Source organism: Nuphar pumila, chromosome 8 (genome assembly GCF_984573655.1).
Source record: "Nuphar pumila chromosome 8, dmNupPumi1.hap1.1, whole genome shotgun sequence".
NCBI lineage: Eukaryota > Viridiplantae > Streptophyta > Magnoliopsida > Nymphaeales > Nymphaeaceae > Nuphar > Nuphar pumila.
In genome coordinates, this window is record NC_143256.1 from 109,415,139 (window position 1) to 109,439,773 (window position 24,635).

The window sequence follows — 24,635 nt, forward strand, 5'->3', positions numbered from 1 at the left end:
GAGAGAGAGAGAGAGAGTAGCATATATCACAAAATTCTAGTGCAACTTGATATAGCAACACACTGAAGTCAAAAAGAGAAACAGCACCAAGAAAAAGAGCATGAAAAAAAAAAAGCCAAAAGGGGTGACTCACCTCCACTTCTCCATGAGCTCCTTTTTCTCAGATAAGATCCAAGTGACCAAGATGGCAACAACCAAAACAACAATCGTGATGAGCAAAAGTGCGTAACTGAAATCCTCTGTAAGTGAGTCGTATGTCCGTGAAGGCGCGATCCTGGTGAAGAAGAGGTCCACACCATACACAAAAACCAAAGCCGTTGACTCTAGCCTTGATGGGACTGTTATTATACCACGCAGGCCTTCCACTTGAAGTGAATGTGTTATGTATGACTGGAGAAAACACAAGTTTGTCAGGCATGTTTCACATACCAGAAATTTGCATGATATAACGATCATATAACAGACTTTACAAAGAATTTTAAGAGCTTGATGATAATAAATTTGAATAAAAGGAACTCTTTCCACTGCCCAGGCTACTGTAATCTTCGCATGTCCAAAGCTTTAGATATGAAGAAACAAGCAGCGTGCCATACACACACACATTTGGATAATCCAAGGGAAAATCCCTGCACATTGGCTGGCCTCTGGTTGGTAAAACCTGCCCATCGGGGAGTACAACAAGCTTGGGCCTTGCGGCAAGGGATGCCACCTGTCAGTTTCGAACTTGTGACATCCCGTCAACTTGGTGACATTCAGAAGTCAACCCCTACCAGAAGAGCGGAGCCCTTGTGGGCTATATATATATATATATATATATATATATATATATATATAGAGAGAGAGAGAGAGAGACTCCACATCCTTGAGCATTAATTTGTTTTCAACCACTGAGTTCTCACATCAATTATATGGAATCCATCATTTAAAGTTGCATACTTCAGTATAGTTAAACAGTATGAAGCAGATTTGGTGATGATAAACCCTTGAAGAGGACAAAAGAAAGGATCCAGAAATGCAGAGGAAGCTGCTAACAGGAGATGTGAACAGGAAACCCATCATGCTAATAAAGTAGGCTGTAGCATATTTATAACGATAATTACAGAAAAATATTATGTAAACCTTCTCCCATCTATATGAATTTGACTGGAAGGTTCATATTTCATTATCCATTTTATTTAAGGCTAAATCCAGAGTCAGCCTGAATTTCTTCACGCCACAACCCACTCCATTAAGAAAATCACACCAAAAATCATACCATGCTATTGAAGCCATGAAAGCAGAGAACAAGGTTGAATATGCTAATGATGCATGTAATATTCACAAAGGCCAAGCAACAATTGACAGGTGCAAGTAGGCTCATAGTGTAAAGTACAAGTCAATTATTTCATGTGGTGTGTGGTGGCATTAGGGGATGGATTGATACAGAAATAATGGGAAAAATCAGATTCCATTGTCAACTGTTCCTATCGGAAGACTATGGATTTGAGCCATAGCATATGGCTTCATAAAATCCATACAATTTTCCTGCTCTAAATCAAACAGGTTTTACACGAAGAAAATCTTGTTCAGCATGTTATATTTGATACTAGTTGGAGAAGAATCCAACTCGATATTGTTAAAATAGAAAAGACAATACAAAAAAGAGAGGAAGCAGAACCGTGTCAAGGTGATATAGATCAACCCGTTCTTTTTGGACCAAATATCTTTCCACTTCTGAAGGTAATGGAGCTTGCTGGAAAAGGAGCCCTTACACCAAGGTCATTTGCCATTTAAGCTTGGTTGGTAAAAGACAGCCTAGTTTGCGAAATGTCAATTCAAAGAGTTTCCTTCTAGCTTTTGCATCAAGCCCTCAAAAATATGATGTGAAGAGTGCTCTCCTCAACAAAGAATTAAAAGAAGCATATTATTAGACAGTGTAGTATACGTGTTTTGTATTTACAGTTTGGATCCGGATCCGGATCCAAACTACTTGTATGTACCATGTCCACAACATAATGGCATACTTGTAAATAACCCCAGCTTATCAGGGTTATTGTGAAGGCTATGTATTAGGGCTTTTGCTTATATATTAATGAAATAGGTCACGGTTTCTAATGTTGAGAAATCGTGACTCATTGCAGCCTCTCTCTCTTCTCTTAATTTCTCGTTCGCAAGCTCTGGAGAAAACTTACATGGTATCAGAGCACTTCTGATCCAAGGGCTGAAATTCTTCTACACAGGTACGTCCATACAAGATCTTCCTTCCTCTCTTTCCTTATTCGGTGTGGCTGCTGCAATACGATCACGAGCCCAGATCTTCCTTCAATTTGTTCCTCTACTGGAATACGAGCCCCAGGTACTTCTTCCATCTTCAGATCTTCCTTCAATCTATTCCTCTGCTGGAATACGAGCCCCAGGTACTTCTTCCTTCAAACTGTTCCTCCATCTTCACATCTCTTTACATCAAATTTGATTGCTGAAATTGATTTGGGTTTGGGCCAAATCAATTTTCACGATATATTTTTTTTTTAGCCCCAGGTACTTCTTCCTTCAATCTGTTCCAACATCTTCACATCTCTTTACATCAAGTTTGATTGCGGAAACTGATTTGGGTTTGGGCCAAATCAATTTTCACGATATTTTTGTCCATCGAATCAGTAGATCTCTCGAACTGATTTGGATTTGCTTATTTGGATTTGTACCAAATCAGCTCTTTCGATTTCTTTGCTTTCACGATATCTTTTGGGGTTTTATCGGTTGCTCCAGATCTGTACATCAGATTTGTCTCTCCCCTTTCCATTCAATTTCACATATTTGGGTTTTATCGGCTGCTGACAGATCTGTACATCAGCAATATTCCTTTTATTTCTGCTTTATTATTGCTGTGTGCAATTTTTATATATTTTTCAAAAAAAAAAGGAAGGAAAAGTCTTAGCTTCTTTTATCAAATCAGATTAGACCTGATAATCCGAGTATCAATTCTGATAATCCGGGTATCAGTTCTGATAATCAGATTCATGTTGAATTCTCAGCTCTCTACTGTTTAAAAAAATTAATTTGCTGCATTTATATACTGATTGCACACGCCAATAATATTCTTTTTCTTGTTCTAAGTCATGGATTCTTCTTCTTCTCAAACTTTTCTCTCAATTCCAATTTCTTGATCTGGAAGAGACAAATTCTTTCATTCATTAAAAGTCAAGGTCTTTCTGGACATTTAAATGGATCAATTTCAGCCCCTCCAGAATTTATCATATAAGAAACTAAGGATGGAAACGAGGCTGATTCTATACAATGAATACCAAATCCCCAATATGAAAATTGGATGAAGCATGATCAAGCTGCAGTTGCTTTCTTTATCTCCACTATCTCTCAAGAAGTATTGGTGGGAATTCCAGATGAGTGCTCAGCAAAAGAATTATGGGACCGGCTAGTGAAGACATATTCTCAGATTTCAGAGGCTAGAATTTCCTTTCTTTAGCGTGAATTTCAACTCCTCACTAAGGGTTCCATGTCTATCATGAAATACTTGAACAAGGTCAATAACATAAGCGATCAACTAGCTGTTGTCGGGTATGAAGTGACAGACAAAGATAAAGTCAGGCAAGCCTTGAATGGATTAGGATCGGAATTCCATGTTCTTTCGACCTCATTGTTATGTCTACCTAGCTTACCATCGTTTGAAGACTTACAAGCGAAACTCCTTCAATATGAGATGACCTTAAAGGGGATGTCACATGACACTGGTGGACAGGTTCTTGCTACTAGTGTTTCCTTTGGCCAGGGACGCGGTAATAGTCATTTTGGTGCAGGCAGAGGACGAGGACGAGGTACTCCAGAGGGGCGTGGGTTACTACCCACCCCGAATGCCTTTCCTTATAATCTGAAAAACGTGCCCACTTGTTATCTCTGTAACAAGCGAGGTCACGTCAAAGCCAACTGTTGGCACAATCCACAGAACAAAGGAAAGTTCCAAAAGGGTAAGAGCTCGTCAGGACGAAAGGAGAACCCTTCAAAGTTTGGTGGCGATGTGAAAGAGCTTTTTTTGGCTGCATTGTCTAAACTTGATCTGAAACGCGATGATAAAGGAGTCTGGTACATTGATTCAGGGGCAGCTACTCATGTCACAGGTAATGCGGGTAAATTCTCTACTTTAACTCCTTATTTTGAAAAAAGTAATATCATCCCTGGAGACGGGTCACACCACCCCATCACCCACATTGGAAATGTTTCTATCCCCTTGCCTAAATCCCCACTTCATCTTTTCAATGTTCTTCATGCCCCAAATATTACAAAAAATATTGTTTATGTTTCTAAGCTTGTTGATCATACCAATTCTTCTGTTGAATTTACTCCGTCTTTTGTTTATATCAAGGATCTACAAACGAAGAAGGCGTTCGCTAGAGGGGAACGCCGGGGAAATATGTATGTCTTCCAGGAGGACCCTTCTACTTGTGTTTGACCTACCTTGAAGTCATCTCATCAGTCTATGTCGTCAAAGCATATTCATGTGTTCAATTTACAATCTTCAAATAAATGTAATAAGCCTGATTTTTGGCATTTGCGTCTTGGTCATTGTGGTCGAGTCTTCGTTGAGCGACTCGTATCTGATGGTCTTATTCCTGAGTCTGGCCTGATTCCTAGACCAGATAATAAAATGTGTTCAAGTTGTCAAATGTGTAAGAGTCATGTTCTTCCTTTTCATTCAATAAATGAGAAAGCTTCAAGGCCTTTCGAAATCGTCTGTTCCGATGTATGGAGACCGGCTCCTAATCCTTCTAATTCTGGCAGCAAATATTATGTTATTTTTATTGATAATTTCTCTCGCTTCACTTGGATATATTTCATGAAGAATAAATCGGAAGTTTTCTCTACTTTTCGTTGTTTTCATACATTTGTCAAAACTCAATTTTCTTGTAATATTCTACATTTCCAATATGATGGTGGGGGGAATACTCCTCCAGGGATTTTATCAATTATCTCCAAGATAATGGGATAAATCGTAAAGTATCTTGCCCGCATACACCCCAACAGAATGGAGTTGCAGAACGGAAACACCGTCACATTGTGAAAAGCGCTATGAGCATGATGCACGGAAGTCATACTCACATAGGACTCTGGACATAAGCCTTTCACTCTGTTGTTTACATTATTAATCGTCTGCCCATGAAGCTTTTAGAAGATAAATCACCTTTTTTCGTCCTATTTGGGAAGCATCATGATTACGATGAACTAAAAATTTTTGGCTGCACGTGTTATGTTCGTATTGACTCTTCTCTGCGAAACAAGTTTCAGGTTAAGGCATCCAAGTGTAGATTTGTCGGATATGCGGATCACCACAAAGGGTACAGGTGTTATGCTCCTGACAACAGACGAATTAAGATATCTAGGAATGTAGTTTTTGATGAGAATGATTTTGGAGATGGAGAATATGTTTCTGCCCAAACCAATATGAATACTCTATTTTATGATCCATGGCTCAGTGCAGAGCTCTTTCCTACAACCAATGATGAGTGTTCTTCCTCCTGTGGTCAAGGAACATACTGTCAAGATGGATACAGTGGCATACAAGAACTTGAAATAGAACATCCTCCAGAGATTAACAAGTTTGTTGGGCAAGTTTATAGGAGAAGAGAAAGGGACTCACTCTTGACTTCGGATGATATTGAACAAGAAGATCCTATGTTTGATCCATCCAACGACATTACTTCTTCAATTTCTAATACAGTAGCTATTCCGATCAGACGATCTGAAAGAGCTCGGCATCCTATTGAAAGGTGGGTCAGTTATGAGAATTTCACCATGGATTTTCAGTTATTTTTGTCACAGATTGAGAAAGAGACTGAGCCTAGACATTTTCATCAAGTCATTAATTCCAAAAAATGGATTCAAGCCATGAATGAAGAGATGAAAGCTTTATACCAGTGTCAAACATGGACAGTTGTCCCTCGACCTCCAGATAGAAATGTTGTTGGCTCACGATGGGTCTACAAGATCAAATACAAACCGAATGGAAGTGTTGAACGATACAAAGCTCGTCTCGTAGCCAAGGGATTCACTCAAGAGTTTGGACAGGACTATGATGAAACCTTTAATCCAGTTGTGAAAATTGGCACAATTCGCATTGTTCTTTCATTAGCTGTCGATTATGGTTGGAGAATAAGTCGGCTAGATGTGAAGAATGCCTTTCTTCATGGGGATTTAAAGGAAGAAGTATACATGGAACAACCGCCAGGATATACAGAAGTAGATTCAAAGGAATATGTATGCAAATTAAATCGGGCTCTCTATGGACTGAAACAAGCATCTTGATCTTGGTTTGAGAGTTTCTCTCTAGAAATTCAAAGACATGGTTTATATCGATCGCAATTGGATCACTCCCTCTTTATTCTTCGAGGTAAGGAGTTTACTACCTTCTTGTTAATATATGTTGATATAATTATTACAGGAAGTAGTGAGAATCATGTTCAAGAAACTAAAGATCTTCTGAGTCAAAGGTTCAAAATGAAGGGCCTTGGAAACCTTCAGTACTTTCTTGGAGTAGAAGTGGATAGTCAAGGAAATAAACTTACTTTGACCCAACATAAATACACCCTGGATCTGTTAGAAAAGGGTGGAATGAAAGATTGCAAGCCTCTTGCTACTCCTAGTGTGCTTAACCAGAAACTAAGTGTGCAAGACGGAGACTTGTATCATGATCCCACTAAATATCGGAGTCTAGTGGGAATGCTTCAATATCTTACTTTTACCAGGCCCGATATTACATATTCAATCAATCAAGTTTCTCAATTCATGCATGAGCCAAGGACGGGACACATGAATGCAATAAAGAGGATACTGAGGTCTTGAAGAGTACTGTTGGAGATGGACTTTTGTACACCAAAAGCAGATCCATGAATACTGCTCATGACATAATTGCTTATTCAGATGCAGACTGGGCTGGAGATCCTGATGATCGAAAGTCAGTTTCAGGGTATGGCATTTTCATTGGTGCCAATCTTGTTTCCTGGAGTAGTAGAAAACAGAAGACAGTGGCTAGATCTAGCATAGAAGCAGAATACAGGGCGATGGCTGCTGCTACGGCAGAAGTAACATGGACTAAACATTTGTTAACAGAGCTCAAAGAGTCGATTGCTAGTTGTTCTCTCTTTTGTGATAACCAAAGTGCTATTCAAATATCTCTTAATCCCATTCATCACAACAAGACCAAGCACATTGAGATTGATCAGCATTTTATCAGGCAGAAGATTGAAGAAAAAGATATTGAGCCCCATTATATTAGAACAGAAGACCAAGTGGCTGATTTGTTCACTAAAGGACTCACAAAGTGCCATTTTTGGTTTCTAAAGAGCAAGTTGTCCATGATCCAAAATCATGCACAACTTGAGGGAGACTATTAGACAGTGTAGTATACGTGCTTTGTATTTACAGTTTAGATCCGGATCCGGATCCAAACTACTTGTATGTACCATGTCCACAACATAATGGCATACTTGTAAATAACCCCAACTTATCAGGGTTATTGTGAAGGCTATTAGGGCTTTTACCTATATATTAATAAAATAGGTCACGGTTTCTAATGTTGAGAAATCGTGACTCATTGCAGCCTCTCTCTCTTCCTTCTCTTAATTTCTCGTTCGCGGGCTCTGGAGAAAACTTACACATATATGAAGCAGTTTACTGTTTTTTGTGAAGCAAACCAGAGAAACTTTAAAAGTTGATTATTTTAATGTGGATTGAAAAAGGCCTCAAGAAGCTTTTGCAAAGCTCTTCCAATGTTTCAAAAGAAAATGGTTCATGAAGGCCATCAGTGATCGCCTTCTGTGTCTGCTCCAAACATTACCTTCCAAATGAGAGATATAGGAGAACATGATAGTTCCTTAGGATTGAAGAAGGTGGATAAAAACAAACAGACTGGTCATAAATATGATTTCATATTTCATTGTCAGTTGAACCCAGAGTTACTGGAAGCTTCTTAGATAGGTGGGAAGCTCGCTTCGGAAGAGTGATACTCCTCGCTTCCGAAACTTGATGAGAACCTCGATTCTCCCACGCTTTTCCTATGCTTTCCACAACTTTTCATGCTTACTTCCATGTGCTTTCTCTAAATTGGTAATCATCATTTTTAGATTTTATTAAAAATTTAATTCTTACACTAAAAAATAATGAAATTTAATATTAGTCACTTTTATTTTAGTTTTTATTTGTGTTTCATTATGATTCACATTCAATTATTATATAAATTTTTTTCTTCCTCGCTTCCCGCTTCCTATACATTTTAAAATGCATCGCTTCTCGCTTCCCGTATAGTTTTCCGCTTCCACTTCCTAGTCTGGCAACCTTGGTTGAACCTCCAAATTTCACAGAAAAAAAGAAATATTTTTCTTTTCAGGTCTCTGAAGAGGTTACATGAAAACATATTTTGAGTAACAATGTAGCATTTGAAATAGTGATGATGATAACCTTGGATTTGCATAGGACACATTTTCAAATTATAGAATTTTCTTTTGAGAAGTACAAATTATGGAATTCAATTTCCCCAAAGAACCTCATGAATCTAAGGTGTGAAAAACTATATTTCTAAAGCAACCTTCAGGGTAGTGACGTACCAAAGATGACACAAAATTTCATGAAATGTACTTAGCAAGCCTTTTCTTTTTCAATGAACAGTTTTTCAACTATTAGAAAATTGCCATCTGTTTTGCTCATCTTTGTTTCATGGGCATGTGTTGGCCTAAATCACTGACTTGACCTATTGTTTAGCAAACAAATGACTAATATGCCAGTAACTTTCTTTTTTTCACAGAATAACATTTATTTTTATCAACAAAGAACAGAAGAAAAACTTTATGCCCAGACAGGTATTTTGAAATACATTAAAAAAAGCAGGTGGTCCAATGTGATATCTGTAAGTAGCCAGTAAGTTTGGCAGCTTGTTAACTAGTTTATTTTAATCAGTAGTTCTGGTGTTTCTGAAGTAACATTTCCGTAAGATCATGCCAAAGTAATTACAAGAAATTATTGAAAAGAGAGAAAATGCATCGAACCTGTGGAATAATTGGCAGTGCATCTGTTAATGGTATGATCCCCTCTTCCCTTTCTGATGGTGTAGGATCCGCTGTCCGCCGTGGATCGAGAAAACGTTTATCAAGAGCCAATACCTAAAAGCAGCATAAAGATTAAAATGATATTCAACTGTTCAAAAGTCATGATAGCCATTTCTTATGCCTGAAATCTTGCTACCTGATCAGAAATAGTGCCAAGAAGTATCTGCTCAGAAGTGATACCCTTGGCTGTTGCAGTCACTGCCATTGTCTTCACTGAATGTGTGAAGAAGTAACTCTGTGACTTTACTGTCACCTCCGGTCGGGAATATGAAGACACAGGTGCTGTGAGATTGTGCTTTCCAAACATAAGCTTAACAACATCTTTGTTATCCTGTAAATAACATTGGTTTGGTAAAAAATATGGACTACAGACAAATAAATGAAAAGACCATAAAAAAGAAAAGAAAGAAAAAAAATAATTGAAAGATGATAAAAAAATAAAAGACAAAGTTTACCGTTCGAGATTCATCATATATCTCCATAACAGAAATCTCATATCTGTGTGCTCTAAGATTGAAATAGTGGTAGACAACCCAGTTCTCACTGAAAACCTTCAGACAGAATAATCAAGAATGAGAACATGAAATCTACACTGATCCTGCTTTTAGTTGCTCATCCTCAGAACTCATAATATTGTAACATGTGACAAAGACGTGGACATGAGAAAGCGTGACGCGGGTTCGACTCGCAAGTTCAAAATTTTCTTGGAAAATAAGACAGAGTTTTTTAATTGTTTAATCAACAAAAACTATTTTTTTTAAAAAATTATATTTTTATCAAAATAATACTTTAAAACATAAAAAAATATTACAATAATATTAAAATATTATCCATATGTGTCGTGTCCATGTTCATGTTTCATAGTGTGTCTGATCATGTCACCAAAGACATGCCACCAAAAAGGCATGTCCCTATGACATAATATAAAAGCCAAGAAATAAGTTGGATAAACTTACAGCATTAATGGGACCCTGAGACCCAAGATGTGTCACACGATGCAATATGCGCCCTGTCACTGTATCAATAAGATATGCAACCAACCAAGCTTCATCTGGGGTAGATGATCCAATTCTACCACTAGTCTTGGGCGCAACAGTAGCAACAAACAGCAAATTCTTTGATATATACTTATACATCACATCTTGGTCACCCAATATCTTTGCTTGTGTGTGAACAGCCTGCAAGGTAGGTTATTCATCAGCAACACAATAATGTCATTGGCATAGATAAATAAGCAGAAGCATCATAAGACATACGAGTAAAATGGAGTCCACAAACTACTACATAAAAGGTCATGTTCCTGGCTGTGGAAGTATATATTTGCTGAGCAGCATGATTTTTTGTTGTTTCATGAAAAGAAAGAAAGGACTACTCTATGGTATCCATTTCAGCTTATGGTTATATTAACACCAAATCGCCCAAATGCGCAATTCTTTCATATGTAAATTTGTCATTTTACCACTGTTCATCTCTCAAATCCATAGGAGCTCACAAGCTTTCATTGTGATTATTCCAAGGATCATGCCAAAATCTCATTGGTCTCATGGGAAGTGGCTGGCTTATGAATTGACCTAGACAGTGTGTCATGTTCTGACATTCACTCATCCAAATGTATTTTCAAACAAGCTGATTAAGGGTACTATATGAAGTATTTCCAGAATAATCTCAACCATTCTCTCAGAAATTGGATATTGGAATATCAGATAGAGCTCATAGGGTTGAAAAGGGGGATATTTGCTCGAGTCTTTCCAGTGTATGAACCAGTGTTATTAAAAACACGCCTCAAGGTGCAAAAAGCGTGCCTCGCCTTAAGGCGAGTGGCGTTATGCCTTGAGGCGCATGTGTAAAGCACAAAACCCTCGAGGTGTGCGCCTCATAGGCCTTGAGGCGCACACCTCGAGGCGAGGCACGCCTCAGAATGAGGCGTACACGCCTCGCTTTATTTGGTAAAATGAGGGTAAAAACCCTCATTCGTCCAAACATTAGGGTTTAAATGAAGCGCCCCCGACCCTAATTAGGGTCGGGGGCCCTTTATTTTTTATGCTCGTTTTTTTCTTTCTGGTTTTTTTGCTCACAGTTCTCTCTCTCTCTCAACTCTCACAGCAGTCGCTCTCGTGGTGGAGCCCCGAAATAGGTATGCTCTCTCTCGTCTCTAGGTTTTTTCTCACTTAGTCTCTTTCTCCCTCATTTTTTCTCACGCAGTAAATTTGTGGGGACATTATGGATGTTTGGAAGTAAATAATAAATGACATGAACATATTTATTCTATGGTATAGCAAATTGCTTTAATGTTTTCAGCACCATAGGTCTTCATGAGTAATCTTGGTTGATTCCATGAGCTGGAGTGCAAGCATTGCACTTTGTCACCCCTATGAACCTTTATCACCCATTTGGCAGATGGTGTAACATGAGTTTGTGTGCATGCATGCATGTGCGTATCGTGAAAGTACTTATATATTGGATAAGTTTTTATTTTATAGCTTTTGAGTTCTGATATTTTCTCGTGTGTAGGTCTTCTTTTCTAATTTGCACTCTAAAATGAACTTTGGCATGTTGCGCCATATCTAGCATCTAAAGAAAATTGTCTAGTTTACTAAATACCATTTGCTTAGTTTGTTACGAAAACCGCGAGCAAGAAACAACCGAAAGCAACAATAAACAAGAACGATCAAACCAACCATGCATAAGAAACAGGGTCTCAAATATAAGCTCAATAAAAAAATTCTTCTGAGGGGCGCTGCCCCCTTAAGACCCCCGCCAAGGGCGGCCCCCCTAACCCCCGCCCGCTGAACGCGCAGCGGGACCTGCGCCGGGAGGAGCCCCAGGAAATCCCCCCCCCTCTTCCAGTAAGAGCAAAAACTCTGAATCAAGCTCCACAACTCATCATCGTTGACTCTATGTTTATGAGCTTTATTTTGCATAAAAGTGTTAGGCACACAAAAGAGATGATCTAAAATTAAGACAGCTTATAGATTCACTTGGACTTTTATATGGAACTTCATGCAAAAGAGAATCTTTGACATCACATTCATATTATTCTGTGCAGTATCTCTTTCATGATCAGGAATCATTAAATTTGCCAAGGAAAGAAGCTCTTTCTTCTCTTGTTGCAAACTCAGGGAAGCTTCAGCCCTTGAGAAAGGTTCACCCACCCCCATTCCTCTGCCTGAGCTTCAGCTGTAATATGGTTTTCAAATGAAACATCCTTCTCTTTTTCCTGCTTTCATCTCTTTAGAATGAACACATGATTGTCTCTGTTATTGTGCATATCAGGGGGTTGGCTCAATAACTTTTTTCATGAATTAGAAAGCAAGTTATGCATTTTCAACCATAATGACACCATATTTTTTGACAGTTACTCCCTAAGTTATACATTCTCACCGCCTATCTCATTTTTTTCTCACACCCTCTCTCTCTCTCTCTCTCTCTCTCTCTCTCTCTCTCTCTCTCGTCTCTCACAGCAGTCTCTCTCTCTCTCTCGTGGTAGAGCCCAAAAACAGGTACTCTCTCTCTCATTTCAGCAAAATGTTGTTTGGGTTTATAAGTTTGCAGAGGTGCTAAGCATAGTTTAGGCAGCATAATCTGAATCAAATTCATATGCAGATTTCATATATATGGTGCATGAAAGTAAAACTAGTGGTCATGCATGCTTGAGCCTACATATTACGTGCTTCTTGAGCAGATCAAGATTTTTACCTGCTTATTAATGCATAGATAAACTTGAATATTAAGCACTGGGTTAATATAGTGGTCAATGGTACATACTTGCATTAAGGTACAGTTTGTTTTATTTCAGAATTTGGTTATTAGTTCACTTTCGATTCATCCATTTTTGTTTTAATATGAATCTAAATTTTTGTGTTAATATATGTTTTCTTATATGCATTTTTGCAGTTGAACAATGGGAAAAGATGTAGGATGAGATCACGGAGTTAAAGTTTCAAATCCCACTAAAGATCCCAAACTCGTAGGACATGTACTTTGCAATGGATGGGATCATAGATTTTTTCATAATCATTTAAGGGATCAGAAGCAAAAGAAACAAAAGGAAGAACAAAACAAGTTGAAAATCGAGAGGAATATTTATTTTGGATCATCAACAGGCGATAATGTGAACAAAAAAACCAACGGATCTAGTAATGCAAACAAAAGCACAGGTGGTCTCATGGACCTATCTGTGAACAAAGAAGCACGACAAGCCACAATAAACACTGTTTTTAAAAGGGATGAAAGAAAAAACGTATGTCGTGTCATTGGTAGATTTTTTTATTCAAATGTCCTATCATTTAATTTTTATAACAGTCCATATTTTGATGCAATGGTAGAAGTTATTGCAAATTATGAGCGAGGGTTCAAACCGCCTTCTTATCACGAGATCAGAACGTGGATTTTGAAGGATGGGATAGATTGTACTCATGAAATTTTAAAAGAATTAAAAAGGGAATGGCCAAAGGTTAGTTGCAGCATTATGGCATATGGTTGAACAGATGGAAAAGAAAGAAACTTAATTAATTTTCTTGTAAACAACTTATCTGGAATAGTATTTTTGAAGTCTGTTGACATCAACGACATGGAAAAAATGGTGTAAATTTGTGTAAGTTGTTTAAAGAAGTTGATGAAAGTAATGTGGTGCAATTCATTACAAATAATGCACCAAATTATGTGGCAGCTTAGAATATGTTAACAGTAGAAAAAACATATTTTTGGACACCATGTGTGGCGCATTGCTTGGATCTTATGTTAGAAGATATTGGAAAGATATCAATTTTTAAAAATATAGTGGAAAAGGCAAAAAAAATTACAAGATATATTTATAGTCATACATGGGTATTAAATTTGATGACAAAGTTCACAAAGAAGAAAAAACTTCTACATCCAGCCGTCACTCGTTTTGCTACAACATATCTCACGCTTCATAGCATTGAATGTTATAAGAAAGAGTTGAAGTCGATGTTCTTGTCTTTAAATTTTAGATCATCTAATTACTATAAGAAATTTGATGCTAAGAACATTTCTTATATTGTTCTTAATGATCATAAGTTTTGGGCTGTCATATCATATGCAATTAAAGTTACACTGTCGTTCGTGAAAGTGTTGCGATTAGTGGATGCAGATGAGCCTGCTGTGGGATTTTTGTACGAGGCAATGGACAGAGCAAAGGAGGAAATTGCTTCAAACCTTGACAAGGTTGAAAAAAATATAAACATATTTGAGATATCATTGATAGACGATGGGATTTGCAACTTCATAAACCTTTGTATGCAGCTGCCTATTATTTAAATCCTCATTTTCATTATGCTAACAACTTCAACCCGGATGGAGAAATTATAAGTGGCTTTTATGATTGTGTTGGAAAATTGGTTTCTGACGCAAATGTTTGGTTGAAAATTAAAACACAAATCGATGCATTTAAAAAGGCAAAGGGGTTGTTTGGTAGAGAGACAGCTGTTACAACAAGAAATTTAAAAAGTCTTGGTAAGTTTGCAATTATATTGTTATTTGTTAATATTTTTTATGATTTTGTTAATTATGACATTCTTAATGTTTTTATCCAATTTTTATTGTTTTATTTGAATGCAGCTGACTGGTGAAGTTCATTTGGGCACGGAAATCCTGAGTTGATGAATTTCGCAATTCGAATTGTAAGTTTGACGTGCAGTGCATCAGGCTATGAGAGGAATTAGAGTACTTTCTCATTGGTTTGTGACTTTGTATTTTGTTTTTGAAATATATTTTTATAAGTATAATTATCTTATAGCTGATTATCAATGATTTGAAATTATAGGTGCATACAAAACGGAGGAATAGACTTGAACAAGAGAAGATGAATGTATTGGTTTTTGTAATGTACAATATGTAATTATGAGAGAGAAATATGATGAGGAGGTCTACCAAAGACTTTATATGTCTAGATCATATAGACTTAGATGATGAGTGGATTGTGGAGAAGGAAGATCCAGTGTTGCCTAATGATCCCAATTGATTGGAGGATTCATGGTTGGATCTGAACTTTGACATAAATGTCATTGGGCATGTACCTATTGAAAAAGTCACTTCACCTCATGATTCACAAAGTGGTTCTAGGCAAGACAGGTCTTTAAGAGATCGAGGTAAAACTATATTCCTTTTACCTTTCTATGAATATAAATGTATTTTTTTAATTACATAAAATAAGTATTTAATACATGATTTTTCATTGAAGGAAAAAGAAAAGCAAAAGAAGTGATCGAGGATGTGGAGGAAGCAAGTGTAGACGAAGTAGAGTCAGAAAATGAAGATGAAGGAGAACCTATTTATATGGATTTCTCAGATGATGACATTGAAGACTTAAATATTGATGATGACGAGACACAAGAAGAGCCTAGGCCCTAATTCATATCATAGGGATATGACCATTTATATGCTTTTTTGGGGTCTTTCATTTGTAATTGTGAATGTTAACACTCTCATTTTAAAGAGTTTTGGACAAATATATTAACATTTGGTTGTTAATGCTAACATTCATTTTCTAATTATGACATAATGTTGTTAATGCTAATATGCATTTCGTTGTTAATGTTAATTTTTTATTGAATGAATGTTCATATTTTATTTCTTAGATACTTACATAGATCAAGTTGTTGCATTAATGTTACTTTTACATGTTAATCTCATATTTTTTTAGTATTTATTTGAGATTTTTTATTTCTTGTTGGTTGTTGCTTCATCAATAAAGCGTTTTTTATTTATTTATAATTTTAAAAATTTTTTATAGTTTTTTTAAGTTTAAAAAAAATAAAATTTTGAGGCTTACGCTTTACGCCCCGCCTCAGATTTTGGTGGAGCGCCTCGCTACGCCTCAACGCTTTTCACAACACTGGTACGAACCAATTTTGACAACGTATCACTTCATATGAGTTTGATCTAGGTCATGTTTGATCTCTGCTGGATCTAGATTGTGATCATAAATATATCGTTCAGATCAAGAGTCTTTTCCAGGGTGCCTCCTAGTCACCATTTTAGTCAAAATTTATTTCCATAGTAGGATCTACATTTAATGTCTAACATATACTGGTCAGATCTGGACTCAGGTGTAATCAGGTAAACTTAAATCAGATTGAGCCTAACCATATCTGGCCTGAACGCGACCATATGCACAAAGTTATCAGGAATGAAAAATTAATATACAATTGTGTAACTTTCTGTATGGAATTTATCAGCAGGGAATATTTAAAATGTTGTCAAGAAAATGTTTTTTCCTCTCAAACATATCAGCAATTATCAAGGCAAATAATAACTAAAATTTGAGAATAAAATTCATACCATATTTACATTCAGGATGGATGAAAATATATTTGTACTTTGAAAATACTAGGATATTTTATAGAGATCTTTTATTCTGGAAAACCTCAGCAAAAGTATCACAAGATATGCAAAATGCCAGACATGTTTGAGATACATGTGTGTGTGTGTGTGCACATGCATGTATACATGAATGCATTTTCACAAAATTGGCATAACCAATCATAACATAGCAAATGCAGCATTGCAACAAGTGGATACATCCCAATATATAATTCAGTCCAGAATATCCCAAAAAGGGGAGAAAAAAGCCTTCTTTTCTTCTAAACACAAAATATGAAAGCAAAAATAGAAGAGAAAACCTAAAAGATACAAACAATGAAACCAATAGAAGCAAACCTCATTTGGCTTTCTGGTAGCAGTTTTGGCAATTTTTTCAGATTCTGAAGGAAATATAACAGACCACAGTTGCTTAGTGTTAAAGCAATATTCATCTGGAAGGCCAGAGATGCAGCTGTCAACCAATGTGTAGCCCGTAATAATTTGTCTTTCTGTGTCAACATAATAGAAATATGTATTCTGCAGTTCTCCTGTGAATTTATTAAGAGAATCAGTTGATCTTGGAAATAAGTGTGCCTGTTTGTTGGCATCGATCAGCAGATGAAGTCGCTGCTCTGTAGAATCTGTTAATAGCAGTGGTATAACTTGGACAATAGAATAAGGTAGTTTGAGGGATTTAATCTCCTTTCCATTATAAGAATCAACAAATGAGAGAATGCTTGATGTGTATGTCGACATCCCACATCTACCAACTACAAGAATGGATGGATTTTCATCCATTGCATGATGATGAGGAACTTGCCAATTATATATTTTAAATGCAGAAGGATTTTGACAGGTATCTGTTTTACGTAGCGATGGCAGCAGAAGAGACCACACTACATGTCCATTACCACTATGAAGTGCCAATACCTTTCCAGCTCTAGTAAGTACTATGATCAACTTCCGGAAACCATTATGATCACGTGTCATCTTACTTTTCTCAGAGCTTTTCAGCCTCATTCCCTGTATCACTGCAATATCTTCAGGATTTGCAAGCATCAGAGTACTTTTGAGCTTCAGCATATGTCCCTTTTCATAGAAAGCAGATGAACAAGTCAACATCTAATCACAGGTTAAACAAAGAGACAAGAACAAAGAAATACAGGAGATTTTCTTCCCAAAAATGGCATTAAGCAAAACAGGAATACATTCAATTGCAAGGGGAGAATTATTCCTTGAACAAATCTCCACCAAAACAAGTGGCCAAAACTTCTTGAAGTGGCCGCAAGCACGGGTAGATTTTGGCCAAGAGAAATTGTCAGAAAAATAGCCATTTCCTGGGTAAAATAGTTGCACCCCGAGGGTGTCATTTTTTGAAAAGAAAATGAAAACAAGCAGCATCCCTGAAGAAAATAGTCAACGAAAGCTCGTTACTTTTTAGCAAGCAATACACATTGTGGCTTCACTAAAAGACCTGCCAGCAATAATAGCCATGGTTTTCAAGGCAACACAGGCCAGATTGGAAGTCCATGAGAAAATCATAAATTTCATGTAACTGCTGCAACCAGATCTAAATAAAACTTGAACAAGTAATTGCATGAATTTACAAGTAACCAATATGCTTTAGTAGAACTATCAAACACTTTGCTAATACATGATAGTTTGATAATTATCTACAAGGAAAAATTCTAAAGGTAACCATAGTTTTCATAAAAAGAAACACTATAGTGAGACATAACTGATCATCACCCAGAAGGTATAGATTTAGCATTGATAGAGGATCTGAGACATATCTAACCTAACCCTGAGGATGCATACCATCAGTCACATTTTTCAAGTCACTGCATTTTCCTAGATAATGTTGGGATTCGGGAATGTGGCCATTCTGGTAAACAAGGAAACAGGAAAATAATATAATTTTTTATAGTTCCTCCTATGAAGAGATTTTGCCAAAAAAACTTCACCCAATTTTCAAGTCACTGCATTTTTTTGTCAGAGGAAGGCAAGTAGCACAATACCTTGAGCCATTCAAACAGGTTCTGCTCCACCTTGGCAACAGAAACACCTTCCTTTTCTACAGGTAGTTCAGATGTTGTAGCATCCACAATTGAGGCAAGTCCATCCTCTCTACTCCATACAATCTTCCCTTGCTGTAATAACAGCAATGAATGGTCTTCCATGGTAATCAGGACCCTAAATCCATGAAACCTGTCTGTCCTAATATAGTTGTTGATGAAAACCTTCTGTACAAGCCCCCACTGACGGTCAATCTCAATAACGTCCTCAATCAGCTCAGTTGATTCTCTACTGTCAAGTTTTACTCTGAGAGAGACTTTGTTATCTTCATGTTGAATTACTGCAAAAGCTTGTTGACCATCAGAAAGAAAGAGAGAATCACTAACACGAGCTGGATTTTTTATTTTCTCAATCAACACAAACTTCTCATCTACCACTTTTATTAACAAAATAAAGGATTCACTCCTTAAAGCAAACATGCCAACAAGTTTTAAAGGTAAGATAGTCAAATCCCCAGAATAGTCTGCAACAAGATCAGAAATGGGAGTCTGATGAAAGATGATTTTCCCATCAGCGAAGCCTGCAGAGACTATGGTTGATCCAGATGCATCCAACCCAACTAACTTTTCATTAGAAATAAATGACGCTTCTCCAAAAAGACCACCAGGAAAAGATCCAGTGCTCTGCTTTATTATATCTCCATCTGTAGCACTAATCTGATACACCACCAACTTAGAGGAACCAACAAAACCCACAGCTGAGATAGTTTCACCATTGGGAGATTGGAAAATTCGCTGAATTTCTAGGCTGTTAAGAGGAATCAAAAGAACAAATGAGGTCCTAATTGTGTGTGTGTGTGTGTGTGTGTGTGTGTGAGAGAGAGAGAGAGAGACCCCTCCATGAGAAGTTCTGTTCTCCAAAGAATTTCACCATCTATGCTTGAAACAGCATGAAGCCAACCTCCACCAAACACCAGAATAGCACTGTCCTTTCCAATCTTAAAAGACACCTGCAGTGTCATGTTTGGAGTACATTACTTAACAATACAGCCTTGCCTGCTTAGAACTTTTGCTCCCAACTCCAGCGTCTAGATCAAACTAGGTTATGGAGAATTTTATTTATTAAACTTTTCAGCAAACTTGGAAGTATTTATTACTAACCGGTATGGATAACAAAGATTTTGTGGGAACTGATCCTTTAAGAAGAGACTCCCAGACCATTTGTCCATCAGGAAGATTCCATGCCCTCAATATACTACCCTTGGATGAAAGAGTGATAACATCTGTAAAATACGAAAGAACTTACTCATACCACACAGAGAAAACTTTATTCAACAAAAAAAGTCCCAGAGAAAGTGACAGTACATGAGGAACTAAAACACTCAAAATAATCTTTAAGTAGTTTCACAGAAATTGACACTATAACTGAGGAATAATCAAGTCACACTATAATTGAGAAACAATTATGCACTGTCTTAGTTAAAAGTCCAAGCAATATAAATCCATTGACAAACTCATCTAATACAAAAAAAGGATAGAAACTCATTAGCATTCTCGATGAAGTTCCTTCACAGCTTTCAGCAGCTAAAGAGGATCGCATTATGGCTTTTGACAGCTCAGACAGAACGATATACAATTGGGGTGATGAAAAGCTTACATTCCAAGAAACAACCGCAGAACTCATGAAACTTTCCTAGTCATATCAACAAGTAAATTCAAAGTTTGGATTTGTATGACTGTGATCATAAAAGGCGTTTGCGTGTGAAAGTTCAATCCTTGTTAATTAATAAGCCCTTTGCTTTAGATCAAGGAAAGAACACCAAGCTGCTTGATCCTACTTTACCTAAGACTAAAAAGGAAAAGCAGGGAAGGAGGCTGGGTTGGTGGGAAGTGCACCAGAAAGTAGAAGAAAGATAAATGGCCCAACATTTGCCCAATGACCAATCATGGAAATTTGGCCAAAGCACATATTATTATCACATTACCCGGAATGCAGATATAGATGCCCTTTGCTGGGCCTCATCAAAGAGGCCAACCATACCAGTACATGGCAAGTGGCACCAACTCATAACTTGCTATGTCTAATCATAAAAAAACTAACACTTTCAAGGTTTGACAAGAATTAGAAACAGAGCACATTAACCAACACCAACCCCACTGGTACTTGCTTTTCACTATTAGAACAAAGAACGTTCAAAGTTCTAACACTTTCTCTAAAACACACAAGTTGCCAGATGTAGTCAGCTAGTTTTTCTGCTGCATCACTGGCCTTTTTATCTACTGAAAGCATAGGTCTCTGGAGATCTGTGGAGGCCAACATTAAAAAGGGGAATAGTGGAGGGCAATGGCAACCAAGGTGTAATGACGAGTATGAGGGGAAAAAAAAGGAGCCAGCACATTCAAAGTCAAAAAGAATTTCTCACTCTCTGTTCTTGAAACTGCAAGGAATGAGATAGAAGGGGGAAGAGAGAAGATCTAGTCACTAGTCCTGTAACAGTACCAGTCAACTAATAGACTTTTATTACTTGGAGAGCTTCATGAGTTTCTACAGAACAGCTGCAGCAGATGTAGGTTACAACCCAGGCAAATTAGGCAAACCAGACTCAAGACATGCTAGAGAAATTCAGTAGGTATAATGAGGCAACAAGGATAGGAATGACTAAATGAAAACTGCAGCTTACATGCCAACAAAAATGTGGCATCCTAATTAATCATGACACTTTGTAGACTGACTTTAGACTCATTAACTTTTCAATTGTTTTCAGTCAAGCTCCAAGCTCACGTGAGTGTGCTAAACCATCAACAAGAAGACGTAACCTTTGAATCATAAAAACAAGCCTACAAGTGTTACGAATCTTGCAAGATTTCATATTTAACTATCAAAGTCTAAGAACAGATGCAGCATAACAGATTACAACCCACGTAAATTAGGTAAACCAGCCCAAGATAAATTTCAGAATTTAGTGTGCATAATGAAGCAGTACATCTTGTTCATTAACATCACAGAAAACAGGTCTAAACCTGTTCAATAAAAACCATATTTGAATGAACACTGAACTAATTTAAGTGCCAACAAGTAACAAAGTGGTGTCTTAGTTAACCACTGTGCCAGGCGGACTTAATTTCACACTCATACTATCCTATCTTCCATCTTTTGCAATTAAGCTTGAAGCTCACTTGAATGTGATATATCAGTCATAGATATCAGTAGCCCTTGAAACAACAAGGACAAGCTTCCTAAAATCGAAACTTATTGTTTAGGATTACATATTCAAATTTGCAAGCACAAGAAGTTATTATAAGGACTGGGACGATTACATTTCCCAAGAGCAATATCAATTCCATCAACTGCATCAGTTTCTGCCAGGACATGCCTCCAAACTGCACTTCAACAAAAAACAGTTAATTTAAGTAGCCACAATAAATGCAGAAAGAAAAAATAATCACTTTGTATGCATGATTAAGTCCTGATTGCCCCAAAGGGGTTTGGCGTAGTGGGATGGGGCCTAGGCCGCTAGGCAGGCAGTCTAGGTTCAAATCCCATGGGCGGTCACCACTTGCCCAAGCCGAAGGGCGGCGACTCCCTGGAGCAAAAGGTAAGCCCACGGAGTTTTACGCTGCCAGGACAGTTATGATAAGCACGGCAGGCAGAGCCGGCGCGGCTAGATCTCTTATCCTGGGGGGCGGTTTCTCGTGTAAATATAAAAAAAAAAATCCACGATTATTATTATTACGTGCAAACTGCAAAGTCCAATAGAAACGGAAAACTTACAGATATCACCCATACGAAGATCAAGAGATGCAATAACATTCGATTCAGTAGCAACTACAACACGCTTCCTTCCTGCCTTTTGAGTATGAAAAACTGCGTCCTTTACATTACCAACATACTGTTTGTGCCTGAAAGAAATGATTGAGCAATTATATGAAATAAAATAAGTAATAAGTAAAATAAGCATATACGTATGATGGTTAAAAAAAACTGAAAACAAGGAAAAGAATGCAAAGTAGAAAAAAACAGTCATAGTCATTGCTGCAATTTCTTGATTAATGGATATCTAAGGCAAAGCCCTAAATCACTTCCCAATCCATGCTATTTCTCACTACCTACTAGGTTTTCCGTTTTCCCCTTGTCCTCATCTCTAATAATCCTACCCTTATTGGCAATACAAATTTGACAAAACAACTTCAAAATATGAAAGCATCCACGCAGAACAAATCGGTGAGCTCGAAGAAAAACTTAAAAGCAAGCAAAGAAATTGAAGTTGTGAAGAAACTGCTTACCAGTCCATGATCCCAACTTGGTCTTCATACAAGCCTAGACACGAATTGCTGGATAAGAGGAAGATGGAGACCAGGGTGAAGAAGAAAACCCAGATTGAGTTTGCCATTCTTTATTGGTGCTTTTGCTCTCTGCAACAAGTAGACCACAAGTGGTGATGGATCTAAAATTTCTGCAAAAACAGCAACAAAAAACAAGATTTGTGGAGGGGCCAAAACCATCTAGTACCCTACCAACAACGTCTCGGAGGGTACAGAGCGAACCCTTCGTCCTCCCAACGAGCATAGGAACCCTCGACGTCCCTAAGATGGGTGCTCCTTGAAGGCAAACTATATACCAAAGGCGCCTCTTTGACTTGGGAATCGGGTGTATTCCGGGTCGTTAAAGTAGGGCAATCAGTATTTGGATCTCGTCTTTCAGACTCGTTCCGCTAACGAGTCGGACACGTCTGATAGTAGTAGTAGATTCGTTTTCTGAATCTGAGTTCGAATATTGGGCAGCAAATTTGAATTGAAAACCGGATCCGAATTAAATCCAACGTGATAGAGTTGGAGGCTGGAGCCGATGCAAATTTTAAATGATAATACTAGGTTAGATAAAAATTGTTCAAAACAAGGGTTTTACATGTGAAATATGAAAATGGATTGGATTTGATCCGTAGCTGAATATAGGTATGACATAAACTACCAATTCTAATCTGAATCTAAAAGTGTTTGTTCATCCAAGTATAAATACCATTAAATTATACATTCAATTATTATCTTAAGATCCATATCCTAGAATAATGTATCAATTTGGATCCAAGGTTAGACCAAATTTGATCCATTTGGACAATTGAACGAGATTGGATAAAGTAGGCTCCCTTCATGTACTCTTTAGGCAAGCGTTTTGTAACACACTAGCTCTTCCACATGGCGGGTCTCTGATAAGTGAGGCTTATTCTGTTAATTTTTATCACAACAAAAAATAGCATTACTAAAGATAAAAAATAAGTATACAACTAAAATAAAATAAATTTTTTGTTAAAAACATGTATATGAAAAAAATATTAACACAGACGAGTACCTTTTTATACCACTTGCAGTTGAGAAAGGAACCTCTAAAAAGGATTAACCAAGCATCTTGCTTACCCATCCATCTGGTGAGAAAAAGAAAAAAAGAGAGTTAATTTTAGGGCATTTTTATGGCAAAAGTTGCAGTCATGATCTACACTCATGCACCGCAAGTTTGTTATATTCCTAAGGTCAATCTTTGGATCAGTGTTACTATATGGTATACAAAAAGCTAACTTGGATTTGAGGGACTTGAACCACAAGAGAGGGTACTTCACACTTGATTTACTGCAAGGGGGTCTAGGAAGGTGGATTTCATTCCATACCCACTGTTTATAAACTTTCCTCCTTTTTGTAGCCAACTATCTCAAATTGAACTGCAACCAAATTGATTAAGAAAAACGGACAATGACATAGATTGCACTAATTTTTATCACAAATACTATAACTGACTGCCAACTAGAAAATATAACAAACATGGTAAGTTTACTATGACAAGTTAAACAAGTGGTTGCCCAAGGCATCTAATTTTTAAAGGCAACAAAAAGGTAAAACCATTAAAAAAAAATTCAAGTGCCCAGATTTATTATTCAGATCATACTGTCACCTCAAAATGGTGTGCTTTCCCAAATACCTAGCAATTTGGCATATCCAAAATGTCTTATTCTTTGCTTTTTAAGGATATTTTTACCTTTCACACATGCAAATCTATTGAGATTCGCACGTCGTAGTAGGAGTGCGCATCCTCTTTGCCGAAGTTGTTTATGTGAGCAAAGCTCACTCCGCGTAGGCTGCACTCGTAATGAAGCTATATATAAGTACATTGTAGGAAGTTCGCAACCTTCAATTAAAAGGAGATCGCGTGCATAGCTTTGCA

The 24,635-nt window shown here is 37.3% G+C and overlaps 1 protein-coding gene across 2 annotated transcripts; it reads right to left on the bottom strand.

Annotated features, from left to right (window-relative positions):
* LOC149830185 (uncharacterized) lies at window positions 1-23,063 on the bottom strand. 2 transcript variants are annotated; one of them, XM_090016368.1, is made up of 13 exons: window positions 22,935-23,063; window positions 22,709-22,837; window positions 22,197-22,324; window positions 21,743-21,805; window positions 19,586-19,707; window positions 19,319-19,434; window positions 18,428-19,232; window positions 16,767-17,498; window positions 10,043-10,264; window positions 9,542-9,637; window positions 9,223-9,417; window positions 9,027-9,140; window positions 1-390 (listed from the first exon to the last, which is right to left on the bottom strand). In XM_090016368.1, the coding sequence occupies exons 2-13, from the start codon at window positions 22,813-22,815 to the stop codon at window positions 130-132; spliced, it is 2,961 nt and encodes a 986-aa protein (XP_089872494.1). In that variant the 5' UTR covers window positions 22,816-22,837; window positions 22,935-23,063; the 3' UTR covers window positions 1-129. The 2 variants fall into 2 exon arrangements, with proteins under 2 accessions (XP_089872494.1, XP_089872493.1); XM_090016367.1 differs by having other exon boundaries at window positions 22,940-23,015.
* Between the last annotated feature and the right edge of the window lie 1,572 nt (window positions 23,064-24,635).